Here is a 22673-nt window from a genome sequence, read left to right as displayed (position 1 = left end):
TTACCTATTTCTAAAAAATAGGTAAAGCAATCTGTTCAACCAAATAGTTGAAAAAAAAAAATATTATTGTAAACATACTGCAAATTTGTGGAAATTTGTTATTGTCCCAAGTGTATCTTTCTCTGCTGTGTGCTGGGTTGAGCAATTTCCACGCGGTTTTCGTCGGAATTCCAGTGATTCTTGCAAATTGTAAAGCTGCTGGAGCCTGCTTTAATCGCATTGTTATCACTTCATGTTAGCCAAAGGGAAGAATGGAAGTGTTTTTTTGCTTGGGACATTTCTCAGAGAAATGAAACTCTTGGACTGCAACATCTACAGTAGGGCAAGCGAACATGAACACGCAAATTTCCCAGTGATACATTCCCCAGTGAGAATTTAACACTTGACATTAACAATGATCGGTCTTGTCTTAATAAATGAAATACATAGACAACTTATATCCCCCTTTGGACATAGTCATTTGAGGGCACCAGCATTCTTTACATAATACACGCCGTTCACAGAAAAAATATGTATGAATTATGTCAGCTATAACACCATACTTAACTGTAATTCAACGTAATATACAGTGGGGAAAATAAGTATTTAGTCAACCACCAATTGGCAAGTTCTCCTTCTTGAAAAGATTAGAGAGGCCTGTAATTGTCAACATAGGTAAATCTCAACCATAAGAGACAGAATGTAGAAAAAAAAGAAAATCACATTGTTTGATTTGTAAAGAATTTATTACCAAATTAGAGTGGAAAATAAGTATTTGGTAACCTAAAAACAAGCAAGATAGGCTGTCAAAGAGGTCTAACTTCTCCTAACGAGGCTCCACTTGTTACCTGTATTAATGGCACCTCTTTTAACTCATTATCGGTATAAAAGACACCTGTCCGCAACCTCAGTCAGTCACACTCCAAACTCCCCTATGGCCAAGACCAAAGAGCTGTCGAAGCACACCAGAGACAAAATTGTAGACCTGCACCAGACTGGGAAGACTGAATCTGCAATAGGTAAAACACTTGGTGTAAAGAAATCAACTGTGGGAGCAATTATTAGAAAATGGATACATACAAGACCACTGATAATCTCCCTCGATCTGTGGCTCCATGCAAGATCTCACCCCGTGGTGTCAAAATGATAACAAGAACAGTGAGCAAAAATCCCAGAACCACACGGGGGGAACTAGTGAATAACCGACAGAGAGCTGGGACCACAGTAACAAAGGCTACCGTTACAATGCGCCACCAGGGACTCAAATCCCGCAATGCCAGATGTGTCCCCCTGCTGAAGAAAGTACACATCCAGGCCCATCTGCGGTTCGCTAGAGAGCATTTGGATGATCCAGAAGAGGACTGGGAGAATGTGTTATAGTCCGATGAAACCAAAATAGAAGTTTTTGGTAGAAACACAGGTTCTCGTGTTTGGAAGAGAAAGAACACTGAATTGCGTCCGAAGAACACCATACCCACTGTGAAGCATGGGGGTGGAAACATCATGCTTTGGTGCTGTTTTTCTGCAAAGGGACCAGGACAACTGCTCTGTGTAAAGGAAAGAATGAATGGGGCCATGTATCGAGAGATTTTGAGTGAAAAATCTCCTTCCATCAGCAAGGGCATTGAAGATGAGACGTGGCTGGGTCTTTCAGCATGACAATGATCCCAAACACACAGCCAGGGCAACAAAGGAGTGGCTTCGTAAGAAGCATTCCAAGGTCCTGGAGTGGCCTAGCCAGTCTCCAGATTTCAACCCCATAGAAAATCTGTGGATGGAGTTGAAAGTCCGTGTTGCCCAACGACAGCCCCAAAACATCACTGCTCTAGAGGAGATCTACATGGAGGAATGGGCCAAAATACCAGCAACAGTGTGTGAAAAGCTTGTGAAGAGTTACAAAAAATGTTTGGCCTCCGTTATGGCCAACAAAGGGTACATAAGAGAGTATTGAGATGAACTTTTGGTATTGACCAAATACTTATTTTCCACTATGGAAATATTTTTTCCACATTCTGTCTCTCATGGTTGAGTTTTACCCATGTTGACAATTACAGGCCTCTCTAATATTTTCAAGTGGGAGAACTTGCACAATTAGTGGTTGACTAAATACTTACTATTTGCCCCGCTGTAGCTACTTGTAGAAAAAAAAACATACCCTGTGTTATTTTGGTGCTTTTTATGAATCCTAAATTGTCAATATTCCTTTTCATCTAGGTTCTTACCTTCCCGGAGGTTATCCTTTTTCTCCATATGGAAGTAAAATAGCTGGAGCCGAAGAGGCCAATGACAAATCTCGCACTAGTCCTACTGTCAACAAAATTGCAACAGACTCCAAAGCTCTAGATATGCTACATCAACACGCCAGCCAATACAAAAGTAAATCTCCGACAGTAGGGGACAAGCCGCCCCTTGACAGAGAGCGGGAGCAGGACAGAGGAGCTGGCGGTGAAAGGGATCGGGAAAGAGACGTTGATCGGCCGCGCTCCTCGCCTTCCCAGCGGATCATGCCCTCTCACCACCACCTGGGGTACCCCTTGCTCTCAGGGCAGTATGATCTGTCCTACACCACAGGTAAATCCTCACTTGCACTTTCTTCTGCTTTTGAGGTGTATTTACATGACAGCAGTGTGTTACTATGTAAACATCTTCATTATGATGCTACAGTATTTTAGTTATATTTTGCCTTGCTCCATAATTGTAGTTGTAACTTTACAAAACGTTTATTAAAATTAAGGTTAAATGTCCAATCCCAACCCACTTTTAAGAACAATCCAGGAAATTTTGTGTTTGAAAAATCGCCAGTATGTGATATTTGTAAACAAAACTATATTATGTTTACATGTTCAATGTGAATTTTTCAGAGCACCTACTGTGGTACCTCCACTAACGAGATTAATTGGTTCTTGAAGTAGTCTCATAACCTGAAAATCCCGTAAATAGAGATGCGTAAATGTTCTAATTCATTCTAAGCACTACAGAAACCACATAAAATCTTATAAGCGGTGTAAACTACTTCCCGGTTTTCACTTAGCGCGGGGTTCTGGTCCTCATTAACCGCGAAAAATGAGGGATCACTGTATATCGTAGCTTCTTTCACGAGATTGAAAATGGCGTTGGTTTGGGGCAGATTACAGTCTCGGCGATTTCCTTTTCCTTAACTCATTCACTCCCAGCCATTTTCACCGGAGCAAGGCTCTTCGCTCCCGGCCGTTTTACTGGATTTTGACGGATTTTGCAAGGCCCACAAAAAATTCTGTTTCGTTGCTATATAAACATGGAACCCACCAAGGCCCTTCGCGCCCGGCCGTTTTACTGGATTTTGACGGATTTTGCAAGGCCCACAAAAAATTCTGTTCCGTTGCTATATAAACATGGAACCCACCAAAAGAAAGATTAGACTCTTTTCAGCAGAAAAAAAAAATTAGTTCATATTTTTTTCCATTCTTTAGAAATCAGCATTATAAAATAGCATAGTTTAAGCAATTTTCCAATTTCTGATGAAAAAACAGAGAAATCGAGCTTTTTGTAAAAGCATACATTTCAAACATAACTTTGACTTTAACACAGCTATTTTTCGCTTTTATGACATCCCAAACATCTGAATAATGTTTTCGTTCTACAAAATAACATAAAAGACAAGACAAATAGAGCTTTTGATCGCAAAGTAACAATTTATTTACACATAACTAAACTATTGAACTGTTGAACTATTTGCGCACACAACAATGGGGAAGGCTCTCGGCTGCTCCCGGTTGAATGAGGTGACTCCCAGTAATCTGATGAGTCCGGATCAAGATCGGTCTCACTTTTTTCATCATCTTCATCGATGGTTTCAACCTGGGGCTCAGGAGTAACGCAACGTGAGCTCCGCAGAACGAGTGTGGTTTAGTTTTCTTTTCAAAACACTCCTCCAGTGTTGTTTGCCTTTTTTTTTTAGTCATTTCAAAATGTTTTCCTCTTCCTCTAGTTTTAGTCGACCAAAGCTCATACAAATTTCGCTTGGTTACAGTTGACAGTTACACAAAATTCTTCTGTGAAATTCAAATTGTTTTTAGTACAAAAATAAATAAAGGTTTCCCACAATTTCACTCAAACATAGACAAACGAGCACATACAGTGCCTTGCAAAAGTATTCGGCCCCCTTGAATCTTTGCCCCCTTGAATCTTGCAACCTTTCGCCACATTTCAGGCTTCAAACATAAAGATATGAAATTTAATTTTTTTGTCAAGAATCAACAACAAGTGGGACACAATCGTGAAGTGGAACAACATTTATTGGATAATTTAAACTTTTTTAACAAATAAAAAACTGAAAAGTGGGGCGTGCAATATTATTCGGCCCCTTTACTTTCAGTGCAGCAAACTCACTCCAGAAGTTCAGTGAGGATCTCTGAATGATCCAATGTTGTCCTAAATGACCGATGATGATAAATAGAATCCACCTGTGTGTAATCAAGTCTCCGTATAAATGCACCTGCTCTGTGATAGTCTCAGGGTTCTGTTTAAAGTGCAGAGAGCATTATGAAAACCAAGGAACACACCAGGCAGGTCCGAGATACTGTTGTGGAGAAGTTTAAAGCCGGATTTGGATACAAAAAGATTTCCCAAGCTTTAAACATCTCAAGGAGCGCTGTGCAAGCCATCATATTGAAATGGAAGGAGCATCAGACCACTGCAAATCTACCAAGACCCGGCCGTCCTTCCAAACTTTCTTCTCAAACAAGGAGAAAACTGATCAGAGATGCAGCCAAGAGGCCCATGATCACTCTGGATGAACTGCAGAGATCTACAGCTAAGGTGGTAGAGTCTGTCCATAGGACAACAATCAGTCGTACACTGCACAAATCTGGCCTTTATGGAAGACTGGCAAGAAGAAAGCCATTTCTCAAAGATATCCATAAAAAGTCTCGTTTAAAGTTTGCCACAAGCCACCTGGGAGACACACCAAACATGTGGAAGAAGGTGCTAAGGTCAGATGAAACCAAAATTGAACTTTTTGGCCACAAAAAGTCTTGTTTAAAGTTTGCCACAACCCACCTGGGAGACACACCAAACATGTGGAAGAAGGTGCTAAGGTCAGATGAAACCAAAATTGAACTTTTTGGCCACAATGCAAAACGATATGTTTGGCATAAAAGCAACACAGCTCATCACTCTGAACACACCATCCCCACTGTCAAACATGGTGGTGGCAGCATCATGGTTTGGGCCTGCTTTTCTTCAGCAGGGACAGGGAAGGTGGTTAAAATTGACGGGAAGATGGATGCAGCCAAATACAGGAACATTCTGGAAGAAAACCTGTTTGTATCTTCACAAGACCTGAGACTGGGACGGAGATTTATCTTCCAACAGGACAATGATCCAAAACATAAAGCCAAATCTACAATGGAATGGTTAAAAAATAAACGTATCCAGGTGTTAGAATGGCCAAGTCAAAGTCCAGACCTGAATCCAATCGAGAATCTGTGGAAAGAGCTGAAGACTGCTGTTCACAAACACCCTCCAACCAACCTCACTGAACTCGAGCTGTTTTGCAAGAAAGAATGGGCAAGAATGTCAGTCTCTCGATGTGCAAAACTGATAGAAACATACCCCAAGCAACTTGCAGCTGTAATTGGAGCAAAAGGTGGCGCTACAAAGTAGTAACGCAAGGGGGCCGAATAATATTGCACGCCCCACTTTTCAGTTTTTTATTTGTTAAAAAAGTTTAAATTATCCAATAAATTTTGTTCCACTTCACGATTGTGTCCCACTTGTTGTTTATTCTTGACAAAAAATCAAAATTTTATATCTTTATGTTTGAAGCCTGAAATGTGGCGAAAGGTTGCAAGGTTCAAGGGGGCCGAATACTTTTGCAAGGCACTGTATTGTAGCGTCTCCAAGGACAACGCCAACTTGATGATAATACACATTCTCTCTTTCCGGGCTAAGAAAACAAATCTTACCGTGTTTCCAAACAAGCAAGATGGAGCACAGCCTCGCTTGAGACACATTCTAAACTTCGTTGAGGAGGGAGAGTCCTAGCACATCTTACATGAGTGACACGACTGAAAAACTGCTATGATATGAGCTGACGTACTCCACGTACAATATGGACAGAAATGATGTCGCTTTTTCGTCTCGTCAGATGCAAACTGTCATTCTTCTCGTTATGTTCTCGTCTCCCAAGCCACGCTTTTAGCTTGTTATCATCACGAAAAAAATTGTTCATTGCCAAAATATTTTATTTATCGTGGTTGTTGACGAAAACAACACTGATCCAGAGAACTCCCTCCATCTCATCAAAAAACTCTTTGTGAGACATAAACCTGAAGAGACTTTAGGCAAAGACGTCGAGCTCACTATACAAACAACAACACCGTCGCGCCTGTGCACGTCATCATACTGCAACACCCAAATTGAAACATCATCAACAATAGGCCAATAGGACAGCAGAATCGTGTTACTGAAGCATGATCAGAATGATTATGACCAATAGGTCAGCGTGACATTGAAAAACAGGAAGAACATACTACATACAGTATGTATCTTTTACAGGACTGTACTGTATTTCTGCCTTTCATATCCTTAAATTTCTTATGTAACACGAGGCAATATTTTCCCGTTGAGGCATGTCACAACCTGAAAATTCCGTTTGTAAAGACGTTAGTAAGTAGAGGTACCACTGTAATTCTAAAACTATGAATGAACGAGCTAAGATTTTACAAAGGGAAAGTCAGGTATTTAAAATCCCATTTGCAGTTGTTTGCGCCACTCGAGTTTTGGTTTGGCCTACATCAATATCCTGAAGAAGTACTGCTACTAAAAATGAGTTTCACATCCTGCCAAAAATACATGGCTAGCCAGAGACTGAGCTACACTGTTTTTATTTACAGTGCCGTCAAGGACTTCTTGTCCCTTACTTTATACAGTATGTTCGGAGTGGAATTTCAGGTTTACAGCCTCAGTAATAAAGTATCTGACCCACACCTGTCAAAATGTTTCTTCAAAACAAGTGCGCACCAAAATACATGTTATTTATTTTTAATGTACCTTGTTTTGCCCCGGAATTGGTCTCCAATGCTAAAAATTCTAACCTCAATTTTCACATACAGTGTATTACAAAAGTGAGTGCACCCCTCGCATTTCTGCCGATAGTTAAGTATATCTTTTCATGAGACAACACTGACAAAAGGACACTTTGACAAAATGAAAAGTAGTCTGTGTGCAGCTTATATAATAGAATTAATATATTTTCACCTCAAAATAACTCAAAATATAGCCATTAATATCTAAACCCCTGGCAAAAAAAACGTGAGTACACCCCTTTGAAAAAAACGTACATCCCTAAATGTCCTAATTGAGTACTGCTTGTCATTTTCCCTCCAAAATGTCATGTGACTTGTTACAGGAATGCTGTCAGCATTGCTGCAGAGATTGACGAGGTGGGCGGTCAGTCTGTTAGTGCTCAGACCATATGCCGCACTTTACATCAAATTAGTGTGTGTGGTTGTCACGCCAGGAGGAAGCCTCTTCTGAAGACAGTACACTAGAAAGCCCGCCCGTCTCATCAGACCATAGGACATTGTTCCAGTAATCCATGTGCTTTGTTGGCATGTCTTCAGCAAACTGTTTGCGGGCTTTCTTTTGTACCATCTTCAGAAGAAACTTTCTCACAGGGTGACAGCCATGCACCAATTTGATGTAGAGTGCGGCGTATGATCTGAGAACTAACAGACTGACCCCCCCACACCTCTTCAATCTCTGCAGCAATGCTGACAGCACTCCTGTAACCAGTCACATGACATTTTATAGGGAAAATGACAAGCAGTACTCTATTTGGACATTTAGGATGTACGTAGTTGCTATGGGGTGTACTTACTTTTGTTGCCAGAGGTTTAGATATTAATGGCTATATTTTCAATCATTTTGAGGGGAAAATACATGAACTCCTTATAAGATGCACACAGACTACTGTTCATTGTGTCAAAGTGTCATTTTGTCAATGTTGTGCCATGAAAAGATGTACTTAAATATCTGCAGAAATGCGAGGGGTGTACTCATTTTTGTGATACACTATAAGTGGGAATGTACCAACCTACTTTATTACAGTAGTGCAGTCATATTCCAGAAATACAACGCATAATATGAATAAAAACAATCTTTTAAATGCCGTGTGACCACTTTTGCAAACTGGAAATGGGTTGTCTTGCTGTTTGGACTGCCAAATTCTAACAGACAAGCAAGTGTATATCCAATGGCAAAACCTAAATAGGCTATAAAACTGCTGCCAGTCCCCACTTCAATCACTTGAAGTCTGCCCTCATCCTCTATTGTTGCCAGTCAACAAGCAGCAGCCCCCTCACCCAGTTGGAGGTAGCAACAGTAAAACACTCTCAGCTGGAAATAAAGAAAGCAATGCAAAATAAGCTGTACCCTATCGGGACTAAAATGCAAACCTGCAATTTCAGATCCAACATACGTTGTGAGCAGATTCAGATCATAACACATTCACGACAGTACGACTAGCTAAGAGTATCAAGCTGCTTATATTTGTAGTAGCTGTATAGTGTTCTGTGATTTGTTTTTGTCAAGACTGATCTTTTTCTTCTTTATCCTGGATTTAACTGAAAGAAAATTGACTCATTGCAGATTTCTCTTTGCTGTGCTCTATTGCTGTCTGGTATACAATATTCAGTACAGCCCCTCAGCTCATCCATTTTAAGTAGGTCTTCTAAGGACAAGAGGATCACAGAGCTGATAATAGAGATGTAGGATGAGCATGAAAACAGAAGCAGGCTGCACTGACATCTAGTGGACGGGATACTGAATTACACCTGTACAATTGTCAAGAAGAGCAAGTCATGAATGCAATCTACTGTATTTCAATATGGAAAGTAGTGATCATTAAAAGGTCTCTCCTTTTGTGTTTTTAACAGGGAAACCTGACCGCCACACCTCAACCCTGCAAAGATTCATGTGACTGGCTCACATGTGAAAGGAGTTTCCCAGGTGTTCCCTTTTAGACATCAGTTCAATGGTGTTTCTGTCTGTTTATTTGATCTGCCCGAGTGTTGGCAGGTTGTTCATGTCTTTCTTCCCAAAAGAAAGAATCTCAAAGCTTGGACTGATCTAATCCAGGTTCAAAGCCATCACTCTAACTCTCCATGCAGAGGAAACACCTCCCCGTCGATTATCTAGTCTTTGCACTGTCAACAAATACAATGCAAAAATAGACTATTGGACTTTCAAAGATTTTGTTTTGACTACATTATTATTTTTTTTTTTTGTCGTATACAGAAGAATCTAGCCGAGGATTCGGGGGGAGTCGGGTGACTGATGGCAAAGTAGAGTCAAACTAAATGAGAGACTTTCAGAGAAAATCTTATCAAGATGAGCTCAACTTTATGTGGCTGGGGTTTTGTATGCCACGATGACGCAACAATATATCCTAAACTTGACAAATGTTTGGTTTCTATTTCATTGGGGACAGGGGGATATGGCAACTGCTGCTTTCTTCAGAGACTTAAGAGCCTGAGACTGAAGAGTTCATTCTCACTGTCACAATATTTCCCACATTTTAAAATCCTCAGTTCATGTTTCAGGGATGATGTCGCCGTGTTTTTGCGAAGGGACTTCGTACACCTCAACACCTAATAATAAACGTGATCAGTGTTTGCTTTGTCAAACGAATCAATTTCAACAGTGATCGTCATCTTTGAATGTCTGAATGCTGGTTTAATGCTGCTTCGCCTCACAATGACACTTGATTCCGCTCACTCGAAGAGTGAAGCCAGATTAGCTGTGGTGACACTCGTAAACGTACGGAGAGCTTTCGTAATTTTGACACGTTTATGTTCTGCTGTAATATCGACTCTCTATTGATAAATGTTGATATGTGTCGCAGTGCGTGTGCAAATCACTTGTGCGCAATTCAAGCCCCTGTACCCGAGACTGTGGACGTATGAATTGTTATGTGGCTGATATGGCTTCACTCTTACACACATTCATTTTTTATCATTTTTTTCCAATTGTCTCTTGGCTTTGGATCAGTCCAAGCTTGACACCAATAACCCTTTATAGTAGGGTGACCAAACGTCCTCATTTGCCCGGACATGTTCAATTTTTACATCCTATCCGGTGCGTCCGTTTTATAAATTCATGAAAATGTCCCGTTTTCAGTTTTTATACGGGACCAATTAGCGTGTCTTGAAATTGACTGAGGCTTTGCACAGAATACTACCGTACTGTGCTGACTGTGACGTGTTCCCAGAGAACCTTACCCATTGGTTCAGCCTTGCTCAGTAACAGAGAAAACAGACGTCGGAGCAGCGTTCCATCGTCCCCCAAAATGCCTAAATGCATCTTCACAGATGAGCTGCAAAAAAAAAAAAATCCCCGCACACAATTGAATTCCCCGGTTGAAACAAATGGGAGGTGATGAGGTGATAAGGTGTCTTTGAGTGAGATTCGAGTAGAATTTAAGTATCTCGAGCCTAGTGTCCTCTTTTTTTGGGAATCCAAATGTGGTCACCCTACTTTATAGGGCAAGTGACTGTTTTTGGTCATTTAGATAGAAACAAATAATAACTCCATTAAAACGCTGCATCCACGTTCATGGACATCACATTTTGAGTCATTTAGGCCACGATGTTGACATTTAGTAAAGAAGAATGGCCTGCATCAGTGATCCCCAACCACCTGGCCGGGGACCAATACCGGTCCGTGCCGCATTTGCTACCGGGCCGCAGAGAAATAATAAATAATTTGTTAACGACCGCAATCTGGCCTGAGCCTCTCGACACATTAATATGCCTGTCTACTCTATTGACTAATCTGAGTAGAGATTTGTGATGGCCGCAATCTAATGGTTGGCCACCATTACTGGGGTTATTGCACACCGATAGCAACTCCACGTCAGTCAATGTAAACGGTAACGTTAGCTGCTGTTGGCATGTGCTGCAGGTTGCGACGTCTTTGGGCAGCTTTTTTACGGGAAAAAGGCCACCTGCTGAGCCAGAAGAGGAGCCTACAACAAAGTCCATTCTGCATAATATATGGCTAAAAGCTAGCAAATGAGGCAACAAAAGCGAAGGCACAGAGAGCATCAAACCTCGTGGCGAGCCAACCGTATTGCTAAAGCCAAGAAACCTTTCACGACTGAAGAACTCATTATGCATGTGATCAAAGATATTTGCTGTCAAGTTTTAAGAGAGGCCGCTGTTAAAAAAGGTTGATTCAGCGTATGGTGTTACATTTTCCCTGCACTTAATGTTCGTTTTTGGCTCCGTCGCGTTATTTTATATTTACTGTAATTTTCTGCCGTGGAAAAAAAGGCCCACATTACACCGGTCCGTGGTGCAAAAAAGGTTGGGGAACACTGGTCTACATGACCCATGTCTACATATATGGACCAGAGGTCTCAATTTTATTTATATGCATTTTATTTTTTAAATGAAAAATTAGTGAATTCATAAAATCACAATAAATTAACATAAAAAAGAATAGAAACAAATTACATTTTGGTTATGCCTCAGAATAACGCTTTTTTTTTTTTTTTTTTTTTTTTGTAATTTCGTAGTATTTAACTCATTGCCTGCCATTGAAGAGGGCCAGTGGGAGTGCGAGCAGTGATCATCCCGTCCCAGTTAAAATGGATTGGACATCTGATGCCGTCAATGGCAGACAATGAGTGAAATGAGTGCTCTATAAAGGGTTAAAATATGAACTTCTGGCACATGCAGCTACATACTCGAAAGTGCAACCCAAAAATATTCCGTAACAAAAACTACATTGAACAAAGCAAGTTTTGGGTGAATTAAATACATCCACCGTCTCCTCATATTCATGGATTTGAAGTTCACATATGTGATGCTGCATTCTAAATTCAATATTTACCTTAGAGTCATGCCCAAAACTCGAAGCCAGATACCACACTCAGTTATCGAAAGTATATTTATTTGAGTGGTTTTGTGTGAGCGTGCGGAAGGAGAGTGAGAAACACACATCTGGGACAGAGTTGTCACCACATCCAGTTCAGATGTTTTTTTCCAGCCATTTGTACGTTAACCATATTTGCCCCTGTCGGATTTTACAGCAGCTAGCAATCCTCCAAGTATGTCTTAGCCGTTCAAAAAACCGCATCCTTTGACTTGTGTGCATTTTAAAGATAATGAATGGCTGAATAAGATGAATGTGGTGGTGTTTGATTAGTATTTAATCTGTAAGGGTAATCTAGGCAGCTGTGATGTTGTCATTCAAGTCAGTGAGGTTTTAGTACCAGCAGACTGCATACATACAGTACATACAGTATAGTTTTATCAAACAATGGTTGTGACAAGTGCATTTGTTCGCTCAGAGAGTAGTACTATTATCTCAGTAGTCAGCAAAGCCCAGTGAAAAATCAAAACTATATTCTAAAAGTGTATGAAAAGCCAGAAAAGTTCATGTTTGCTTTCAACATAATGGAAAGTGCTTGGCTATTGTGTTTTGTTTCAATGGTGCAGAGTATATTTATTGGCCAGCAGTCGGTGCCTAGTTGAACATTCTTGTGTGAAAACACAGAGACGCTCGCCCCTTTGTCCTTTCCTGACCCACCTCGTATCATACAAAGACCCTACGCCCCAACCCCAAAGTACCATCAGTGGTGCTTGCAAGGATGTTTACAGCGTCTACTTTCTATGTAAGACATTCAGAACTGCCCTCACCCCTCCTCTCCTCTTCTCTTCCTCCCTTCAGGAGTTTGTGAAAAATGTACATTGCCATGGTTCTTTTTTTTTTTTTTTTTTTTATACAATACTCTGTAACTTGCCTTTGTAAATTTGGGCTGGAATAAAAATAAATAAATCTTTTTATGAGACAATCTGTCCTGGTAACTGCTCTCTGCCTTCACCTCTCTTGATTTACTGAGAATTTGTAGTAGCAATGCAGTGGAATATCCAAAGTGCAAATTTCCTGAAAACTACGCTTTAGGTGTAAAGTCAACATAATCGTGGATTGTGGGATGACATTTCATATGTGGTCAATTTGGTGAGATCTCAGGTCATTAAGCGTCTGTATAATTATGTCCTTTTTTTGCAATGACACCACAGCAAGGGTTCACAATTACACAACAGATAGATTCAGTGGAATGAAAAAGTATCTGAATCTTTTGGAATTTCTCACATTTCTGTTATCTGATCTTTTTCAAAATCACACAGATGAAAAACAGTGTCTGCTTAAACAAAAACCACCCAAACATTTATAGGTTTTTATATTTTTAGGAGTGTACGATATCCATTTTTGAAACCGATATCGATAACTTCCTGCTCCTCAAAGCCGATATCGATAACCGATAATAAATATATAATTTTTTAAATGTATAACCTGAGTTTTTGAACACATGGAGCTTTAAAACAAAAAACTAGTGGTGGATTCAACATAGATTTGCCTTTGATCTCACCAGATTTTTCATAATGACATGAACAAAACAGTGTGTTTCACTTCTGCACTGCCCGACAGCCAGCTAAAAATGAATGCACTTCCATAAACCACAAGGTTTGGTCTTTTTCTTTTTTTGCTTTTATGGGAAGACACTCGTCTTAATATTGTGAAAGTACAACAGAAAAATACACATATTCAATACTCAATATACAACAAACTGCACAATACACTTATATACACAACTATTATATGTATAGCACAGCACACTAGTTTGAGCTACTAAAGCATTTGCTGGCTTCTGTAACACAAATGTAAACATATATTGTACATCCATATGTTATAGTAAACATACATATTTTTCCAAGGTGGAAACGTAACAAAGCATTCACGATTGTCAATGCTACCGCTAGACACCGCAATGTGTAACTGAATGAACCAAAGTACTGTAACAAAAAATAGATGCAGCAAATTATTCTGACCAGCAGGTGGCAGCAATGGCCGGCAAATGGTCAACTGATTTCCCATACGAGTGTGTTAACTGTAAAGCCAGCACAGTACATATTATCGGCCCTATTAATAATGTTATTAGATTTATCGGGATGACAACATAATTCCTATTATCGGACCTTTAATTATCAGACCAATAATTATCGTGCACCAGTACATATTTAATGAGGATAGCATGCAAACAATGACAGAAGGGGGAAAAATAAGTAGCTAATAAAGCTGCCCTGCCCACTATAAAACAAACACCTGGTAAGAATTGTCTTGATAAGAAGCATTGTCTGGTGTGCATCATGGCTCGGTCAAAACGGCTGTCTGAAGACCTGCGATCAAAGATTGTTGATTTGTATAAAGCTAGGAAAGAATACAAAACCCTCTCTAAAAGTCTTTATGTTCATCAATTGGCAGTCAGAGAAGTTGTCTACAAATACTGTCGAGAGAGTTTGGCACTGTTGCTTCTCTCCCAAGGAGTGGCCGTCCACCAAACATGACGCCAAGAGTTCAGCGCAGAATACTCAGAGAGGTAAAAAAAGAACCCTAGAGTGTCTGCTAAATACTTACGGAAATTCACTGGCACAGTCCAATATCTCTGTGCACAAATCAACTATATGTAAAACGATGGCCAAGAATGGTGTTCATGGGAGGACTCCACAGAGGAAGCCACTGCTGTCTAAAAAAAACATTGTTGCTCATTTAATGTTCGCAAAGAGGCACTTAGACACTCCACAGAAGTTATGACAAAATATTTTGTGGACTGATGAAAACAAAAGTTTAATTTTTTGGGAGTAAAACACAACACGTGTGAAGGGAAAATGGAACATCTCACTAACATCCACACCTCATCCCCACCATGAAGCATGGTGGAGGGAGTATCATGGTTTGGTGCTGTTTTGCTGCTTCAGGGCCTGGACAACTTGCAATCATTATTGGAAGAATGAATTCAAAAGTTTTCCAGAATGTCTAGCAGGAAAACCTGAGGCTGTCTGTCAGACAAGACAATGATCCCAAACACAGAAGTAGGTCAACTTCAGAACGGTTTCAGAAGAACACAATACACGTTCTGGAGTAGCCAAGTCAAAGACCAGGCTTGAACCCCATTGAGATGCTGTGGCACGACCTAAAGTCAGCGATTCACACCAGCCATCCCAGGAATCTGACTTAACTACAGCAGTTTTTTAGAGAAGAATGGGCCAAGATTAGTCCTGATCGATGTCGATGTGCCAGACTTATCTGCTACAGGAAGCGTCTGGTTCAAGTTATTGCTGCCAAAGGAGGGTGGGGGGGCACAAAATACTAAATGTGATGGTTCACTTATTTTCCCTCTTCTGTCATTGTTTGCATAGTATCCTCATTAAAAATGAAAACCTATAAATGTGATTTTAGTTAAAGCAGACAGTCTTTTCATCTGTGTGATTTTGACAAAGATCAGCTCACATTTCATGGTGAGTTTATGCAGGAATGTAAGAAATTCCAAAAGGTTTAGATACTTTTTCCTACCACTATAGATTGCCTGTAAATTATAGTATGACACTACTGTGGGCCAAAATACGTCCACAGAGATGTGAAAAACCCATTACTGTTAATTATGGGTGAAGGCAGCCCAACTAATTATATTTTTTAAAAGTCAGGTAGCTTTGAATCATTTGTATTTCATTATTAGAATAAAATGAATGAGCTATTCATTTAAATCTAGCATTTTGTGTTTAGTATTTGGATTATCATGGCCTGATGTGAACATTAGCTTCATGGTCCAACAAACTTATGTGGAGAAGATGTGCATTGACAAAAATGAATTTGAGAAGGGGCAAATACTTTTTCACTGCACTGTAAATGAGATGCTGACAGTTTTGCTTGTTAGCAGAGCTCAAACTGCTGACCAGCACACTAAACCTCCAGAGGTTTAATGCAGCACCAGCAGCCAGAAACATATTTTCACTTTGAAAGAATGTTTTTCTCTTCAACATTTCATGTATGTTAAATGACTCGATGCTATATAGAATTGTTTTTCCAGTTTTCCATTTCTTGAAATGCTGCTGCAGGCAGCTATCACGCCAATTACTGTATCGCAGTATTTCAAAGGAGTCCCAGGATCATGTGTAAATAGGTCTGCAGTAATCTTCTTGGATGCTTTGTAACCTTATGCCAATGATGTGACAGGAGTTCCGCTTTGCTGTTTGTTCATCCGTAATCTTGTTTCATTTTGCACAACTACACTTTTTTTGAATGACATACAAGCCAAATATTGCTTTGAGTCCTAATCTGCTGCCATTTGCTGGTGATCAGTCTTGATCGGTGATTAGCGTGCCTTGCCTCCCACCTCAAATCAAATGGGAACAACAGGTTAATAAAATGAATGAACAAGTCCTAATCTATGCACTGATTATGTTCCAATCATGAAAGTCCATTTTTTAGACATGCAATGTTCCTTTTTTTTTTACCTTGAAGTAGGGTCGCAATGTTTTCAAATCCAAATGAAAAGCTTTTCTAAAGTGCAGTAATTATTGCCTTAACATCAATGTATTGTACTGAAGGTAAATTACCGAAAGTAAAAAACAGGCACATTTATTATTAGAAACCAGTGTTGTTTTCATCGAGGATGACCATAACGAAAATATTTCATCAATGAACATTTTTTGATGATGACGACGACGAGACGATAAGGAGCTAAAAACGTGCTTTGGGAGACTAAAGAATAACACGCACAATGCCAGTTTTCATCTGATTAGACGAGAACAAGATGAAAATGCGCCGTAGTTTACGTCACATGTTCTCAATGTGTGCCATTTTATGTGTAGTTATCAACAGAGGTGGGTAGTAACGCATTACATTTACTCGATTACATTTACTTGAATAACAGTTTGAGAAAAATGTACTACTTAGAGTAGTTTTACTACGCAATACTTCACTTGAGTAGATTTGTGAAGAAGAAAAATTAGTCTTACTCCGCTACTTTGGGCTACACTAGAGTTGTTCCATTTTTCCTCTTTATTATAATACATATTGGCTTTTTTTATAGGCAGAGATGCAATAGTGGCCATCTGTTTCGCCAACAAGACGTCGCAACAAAAACGACATGACTCCATTATACCAATTAGAGGTAACAATGTTTTTTCTCCACTAGAAGGCGCTCATGCTCTTTGGATGGTTGATGTTTCAAGTGTTGTTCTTGTCTGAATTTGATGGTTTTGTTTGAATCTTTTTGGCACAATACATGTTATAGGCTATAGGTAATAGGTTTGAAGTTGTGCTCAGAAATAAATATACCATTTAAAAAACGGACATTGTAAGCACTTACAATGTTACTCATTACTTGAGTATTCTTTTCAACGAATACTTTTTTGCTTGCACTTGAGTAAAATTTTCGATGGCTGCTTTTACTTGAGTAATATATTTAAAAGTAACAGTACTCTTACTTGAGTAAAAGTTTTGGCTACTCAACTCACCTCTGGTAGTTGGCCTGCATCTAGCAGTGTCTGGTTGTGTCACTCATGTGATGTGCTGAGCCCCCAGCCCCACTCATCAGTACAGTGTCCTATCCAGTCTCAAGGCTTGCACACATGGTAAGATTTGTTTTCTTATCTTGGCCAGAGAGAATATGCAATGTTGCATTAGCCTTAAAAGGCCTGTGCTGAGTGATTATCACACACAAAATGTAACTTCTAGCGTTAGCTTTAGCATTAGGCTACTGCTAATGTCGAGCTTCCCCTCAAACTCTTGCCCAACTATTTTTACATGCAGTTCGTGGTGTCCAGCTAGGTATAATTAATTGAAAACAACGTACCGTTTTCCTCCTGAGTGTGTTATCACTTTATTCACTTTATCACCTTTATTCACTTATTTTGGGAGTAATTTTTTACAATTTTGCAGACAAAAACATTTTTAGTAAACGTCGACAAAAACTACACGAAGACAAACACATTATGAGATGAGTAAAATATGATTAAGACGAATAGGTATTGTCGTCCAAAATACTAAGACGAAAACTAAAAAGTCTGCCAAAAACAACACTGCTAGTGCTAAAAACAAATCATAAATTTGTCCTTTTTATGAGTGTGTATTGAGACCTTTCGAACAATTGATGCTCTTTAACAAATTCCTTTCAGGTGGACTAATTCACTTGAGGTCCTCAATAAACCAGGTCAGTTGCTTAACCAAACTGCTCCATATAATCTTAACATTTTTTTAATGTAAAATGCGTGCCTGTACTCAATAAAAATTGCAAATTGCTTTAATGTGTGTTGTCTTTCAGGCTTAAAGAGCATTTTGATCAAGTAACCATTTGTTGTGGTACTGCCATCTGTCACTGTTTGTGTACATTTGTAACTGCCTCCCAGTGGTGGGAGTCAGCTGTATGCATTATCATAATGCGCCATCACTGACAGAGAGTCATGGTTTTGTGAGTCTAAATGCAGAATCTGATTATCCTCTGGGCTCACGAGAGGGAGGGGTGGGGGGCTCCTGTGAAGGAAGGAGGGGTCAAGAAACCAACGTGCTGAGCCAATGGCTTTTTCCACAAAGCAGCTGCTCGCCATCAGGACGGGACAGGCCGCTCCGAGGAAGGATACCTTGTCAGACACGGAGGCAATCTCCCAGCAGGTGTTCATGGGATGCACTATCTACGCAGCCAGCCCTAAGGCCCTGCCTGCGGACGAGGCAGCGGGCCAGGACGTGTACTACCAGCCCCCACACTGCCGCCACCTTCATGGTAATTGCAGTCAGAGGATAGCATCCAGGTAAGACGCGCACAGAAAACACATCATTTGTGATCATAAGCTGCACACTCTTAATAGTGGCTCCAAGTAACCTTGACCTTTTAGGGCTCAGTTTCCACATGGAAAAAGCACGAATTTTGTTCTTTGAACAGTAAGCAACAGGGACTTTTAACATTTATATTTAAAGACTACTCCCGATACCCACATTAATCAGAGATTTATACAGTAAAATGCTTGTGAACTGGTATATATCTTCAGAAAACGATACCTCACCCTTTTAAGTGGTGATAACAGCCACAATATCATACCAACACCTGTTCAGTCTTCATGCAATGCCAGAGCTGTAAAACATTGTATCACTCTTAGACAGCGGTGTCCAAACTTTTTCCTCCGAATGCCGTTCAGAAAAATTAAACTTCCACTTTCATTTGCCAAACAGAGGATAGGAATCGATGAAAAAAGATCAGGTTTTTAAAATGTATTTTTTAAAGAATTAACTTATTGGCTGCCATTGACAGCGATTGACAATGGAATCACAGGAGTGCCATAATTTAAAAAAAAAAAAAAAAAATATATATATATATATATATATATATATATATATATATATATATATATATATATATATATATATATATATAAATAGATGAAAATATAAAAGTATCATTTGTCATTGAAAATCACAAATGGAAAAAACAATGGCAATTTTTGTCATTGACATACTTTTTGTCATTGAAAAATACAAACGGAAATAACAATGGCAATTTTTTTTCTTTGCCTTTCCTATTTCGCTTGTATTTGTCTTAGCCTTTTCTTTTACTGAAAGTAATGTTTTGTCACTCAAATAGCGTTGGGAGGGGCTTTCCAAACAGGAAAGGGTTACCGTAATTTTCTGACTATATGCCGCTACTTTTGTGGCTTATTTTTTTATGTATTTCGGTAAATAGGTAAAACGTTATTTGACAGCAGCTTCATAAGAATATCATAATTATGACGTGAAACTGTCATGGGCATTAATGAATGCTTATGATGCTTATGGTGTCAATAAGTGTCATCTGGCAAATTTTGTTACGAACTCTATTTATGTCCAGCTCAGATCTTTTACGTACATTCAAAAGTGAGGTAATTTGCCGTTTTATGACAGTCCGCTATGGCTCCGATGTCAAAGTGACAGGTCTTTTAGTTTAAATATTCCATAATACAGTGAGGACAGCTGCAGTTCATAGTACAGTGCGGCTAATCCGTGAACAAATGCCTTTATTGTGTCAAATTTGGTGAGTGGCTATTTATAATCCGGTGTGCCTTATAGTCCGAAAATTACGCTAGTTATCGACGGCATTAAATTTGATTGTCTTAGTCACGGGGTAGTTGGCTGAGGCGACCCATCCACCTTGTCAGCGCCTTCTCTAAGCAGTTATGAGAAGGATTTTCCATATCTCTCCATATAAATGATGAATCAAAAATCGCACGTTATACAGATTTTTCCCCCGCGACGCTCCGAGACGTCACTTTCCTTCAAGTAAACTTTATGTAAATAGCTTTCGAGTACTACTCCTGTTTGGAAAGCCCCTCCCAAGGCCATATGATTGAAAGACCATTCTTTTCCGTGAAAGACAAAAAGTGTCATTGTTTTTTGCGTTTGTGATTTTCAATGACAAAAGTAAAAGTCATATGACAAAGTATGCTTTTATAGTTTCGTGTATTTATTTATGTATTCATTTATTTCTCTTTATTTATTTTGTTAGTTTGATTAATTTATAGCCTTACTTCTAGAGTCAGCAGCGGGAAAATTACGACCTCAGTCACCAAAATGCATCTTCAGTTGGGTTCATCTGTGTTTTATGTAATGTGGGCTTTGTGTAATAAGTCACGCCGTAGTAGACGCCAGTGGTGGGTACGCACAATCGACTACAATTCTACCAAGTGCTCACTAAATTTTAAGCGATATGTTTCGCTCTCCCTAAGCCCGGCTAACGGAAGGGATGTTTCTCACTGAAAAAAGGCTATGGGACAATTGGAAAGCAGCTTGGTGAGAATAAATCACAAGTTGCAGCAATTGTTGGAAAATGGCGAAGGCTAAACATGACGAATAATCTACCTTGGAATGGGGTTCCATGTAAAATCTCTCCTCGTGAGGCATCACTCATGATGAGAAAAGTGAGGGCTCAGCCTAGAACCACACGGCAGGAGCTGGTCAATGACCTGAAGAGAGCTGGATGCACAGTTTCAAAGGCTACTGTCAGTACAACACTACAGTGCAATGGTTTAAAATCATGAATTGCTCAGAAGGTTCCCCTGTTAAAGCCAGTACATGTGAAAGCCTGTCTGAAGTTTGCCAGGAACTATCTAATTCAGAGGGGTCATAGGAGAAAGTCATGTGGTCAGATAAGACAAACCTATAACTTTTTGGTGCAAACTCTACTCATCTTGTGTGAATGAAAAAGAAGGATGAGTACAATCCCAAGAACACCATCTCCACTATGAAGTATGGGGGTGGAAACCTCATGCTTTGGGGCTGCTTTTCGGCAAAAGGGACTGGACGACTGTACTGTATAAATGGTGAAAAGTATCGTCAGATTTTGAGCCACAACCTCCTTCCCTCAGTCAGAGACTTGAAGATGAGTTGTGGCTGTATCTTCCAACATGACATGACATGAAAACATGGTGAACTACAGAAAGCGTCCGGCCTCTGTAATTGCGAACGAAGGCGTCTGCACTAAATATTAGCACTGATTTTCTCAGGGGTAGAAATACTTATGAACCCCAGTAAATACAAATAAATTATTGAAAAATCATACAATTTGAGTTGTTTTTCTCTTAGATGATGTCTCTATAAGTGGAAATGCATCTATGATTGAAATTTCAGACCTCTATCTATTTTCTAAGTGTGTGAACTTGCAAAATCACAAGAGGTGTAAATACTGCTCCTCACTGTATATGCATTTGATCTTATTGGTAGACTTCAAAATAAAGATACACGATAATATCGGTCACCGATAATTATCGGCCGATAATGGCAATTATGACGTCACACAGATAATCCAGATAATAAAAAAATTCTACCGATAATGCAATCCGATAATTATATACTTGATTTTGCCTCCAAATGTGCTCAACCGAAGAATTCAGCACGCCGCCTCCTCAACCCCTCCCCTCTCTGAAGCCCCTGAGGGAGGAGGGGTTGAAGACAAGAAGTAGTTGAATATTATGGCGGCTGTTACTAAAAAAACGACGCTCTCGCCATCTGCGAAACATGTACCGTACAAGTTCCACGAGGCAGAAAGAACGCGTCCTCATTCATTCAAATTCATTCAAAACCACTAACCCAGCAGCCATTTAAAACTGCATCACAAAGAATTTTGGAACATATAAGAGGCTGCTGCTAGCAGGAATGCTAAAGCTATTGTAAACACTAAGCTAAACTACAGGGCTTGTGACGATAGAGTCGGGCTGTTTGGGAATGCAGCCCAAGGCGGGTGGTAAATTCCGACGGAGCCCGCCGCTTTGGCCAGTCCGGCAGGCCGCCTATGGCGAGGCGGGCCGAGCCCGGTTCCCCGGCCTCTGGACCTCCGGCGAACACCCCGGTTTCTCGAGCGTTCCCCCACGGCGTGCGAGCAGAGCCAGGACCCGAATACGCAGCGGCGAACCGGCCGGGGCGGGCGGGCGTATTATCCGGTACGAATGTAGTTGCCGCCGAGACGAGACAGTTTTTTTTTTTTTTTTACCTTAATGACACGAGAACCAAAGCCCTGGATAAAAGAAATAATGCAGTTTATACGACCACCATTCTTCATGAAAAAGTGATGTCCGGTAAGCAAGCTTATCATGACGGCACAGTGGTTATAAGATAATTTAAACATGGAGAAAACGAAGTCAGCCAGTCAATAATGCATTCAGAATGTGAAATGACGAGCGGTCAGATGACTTTGTAACGTTGCCTTTATTTTCGGCTTAATAAAACTCAGGCACAAAACAACACGCACACGGATGCGAGCGCAAACTCCGTCCAAATAGTACTGCCGTGTAGCAGTTTAGCTGCTGTAACGCAAATGTCGTGAAAGCCGCAAATGTAAACAA

At 40.0% G+C, this 22673-nt stretch overlaps 2 protein-coding genes across 5 annotated transcripts in view; both read left to right on the top strand.

Moving 5' to 3' along the window:
• The window catches only part of LOC130914755 (zinc finger protein 609-like), a 174360-nt gene extending 161612 nt beyond the window's left edge, over positions 1-12748 (top strand). For all 3 annotated transcript variants that reach the window (XM_057834248.1, XM_057834229.1, XM_057834238.1), the window contains exons 7-8: positions 2194-2550; positions 8898-12748. In XM_057834248.1, the coding sequence (XP_057690231.1) occupies positions 2194-2550; positions 8898-8941 (401 nt within the window). In that variant the 3' untranslated portion in view covers positions 8942-12748. The remainder of the gene's footprint in view (positions 1-2193; positions 2551-8897) is intronic.
• A 5652-nt stretch (positions 12749-18400) lies between these two features.
• Positions 18401-22673, top strand: part of gramd2aa (GRAM domain containing 2Aa) — a 71935-nt gene continuing 67662 nt past the window's right edge. For both annotated transcript variants that reach the window (XM_057834285.1, XM_057834261.1), the window contains exon 1: positions 18401-18617. In XM_057834285.1, the coding sequence (XP_057690268.1) occupies positions 18487-18617 (131 nt within the window). In that variant the 5' untranslated portion in view covers positions 18401-18486. The remainder of the gene's footprint in view (positions 18618-22673) is intronic.

Source organism: Corythoichthys intestinalis, chromosome 1 (assembly GCF_030265065.1).
Source record: "Corythoichthys intestinalis isolate RoL2023-P3 chromosome 1, ASM3026506v1, whole genome shotgun sequence".
Taxonomy (NCBI): domain Eukaryota; kingdom Metazoa; phylum Chordata; class Actinopteri; order Syngnathiformes; family Syngnathidae; genus Corythoichthys; species Corythoichthys intestinalis.
This window is presented reverse-complemented; position numbering and strand designations above follow the sequence as displayed.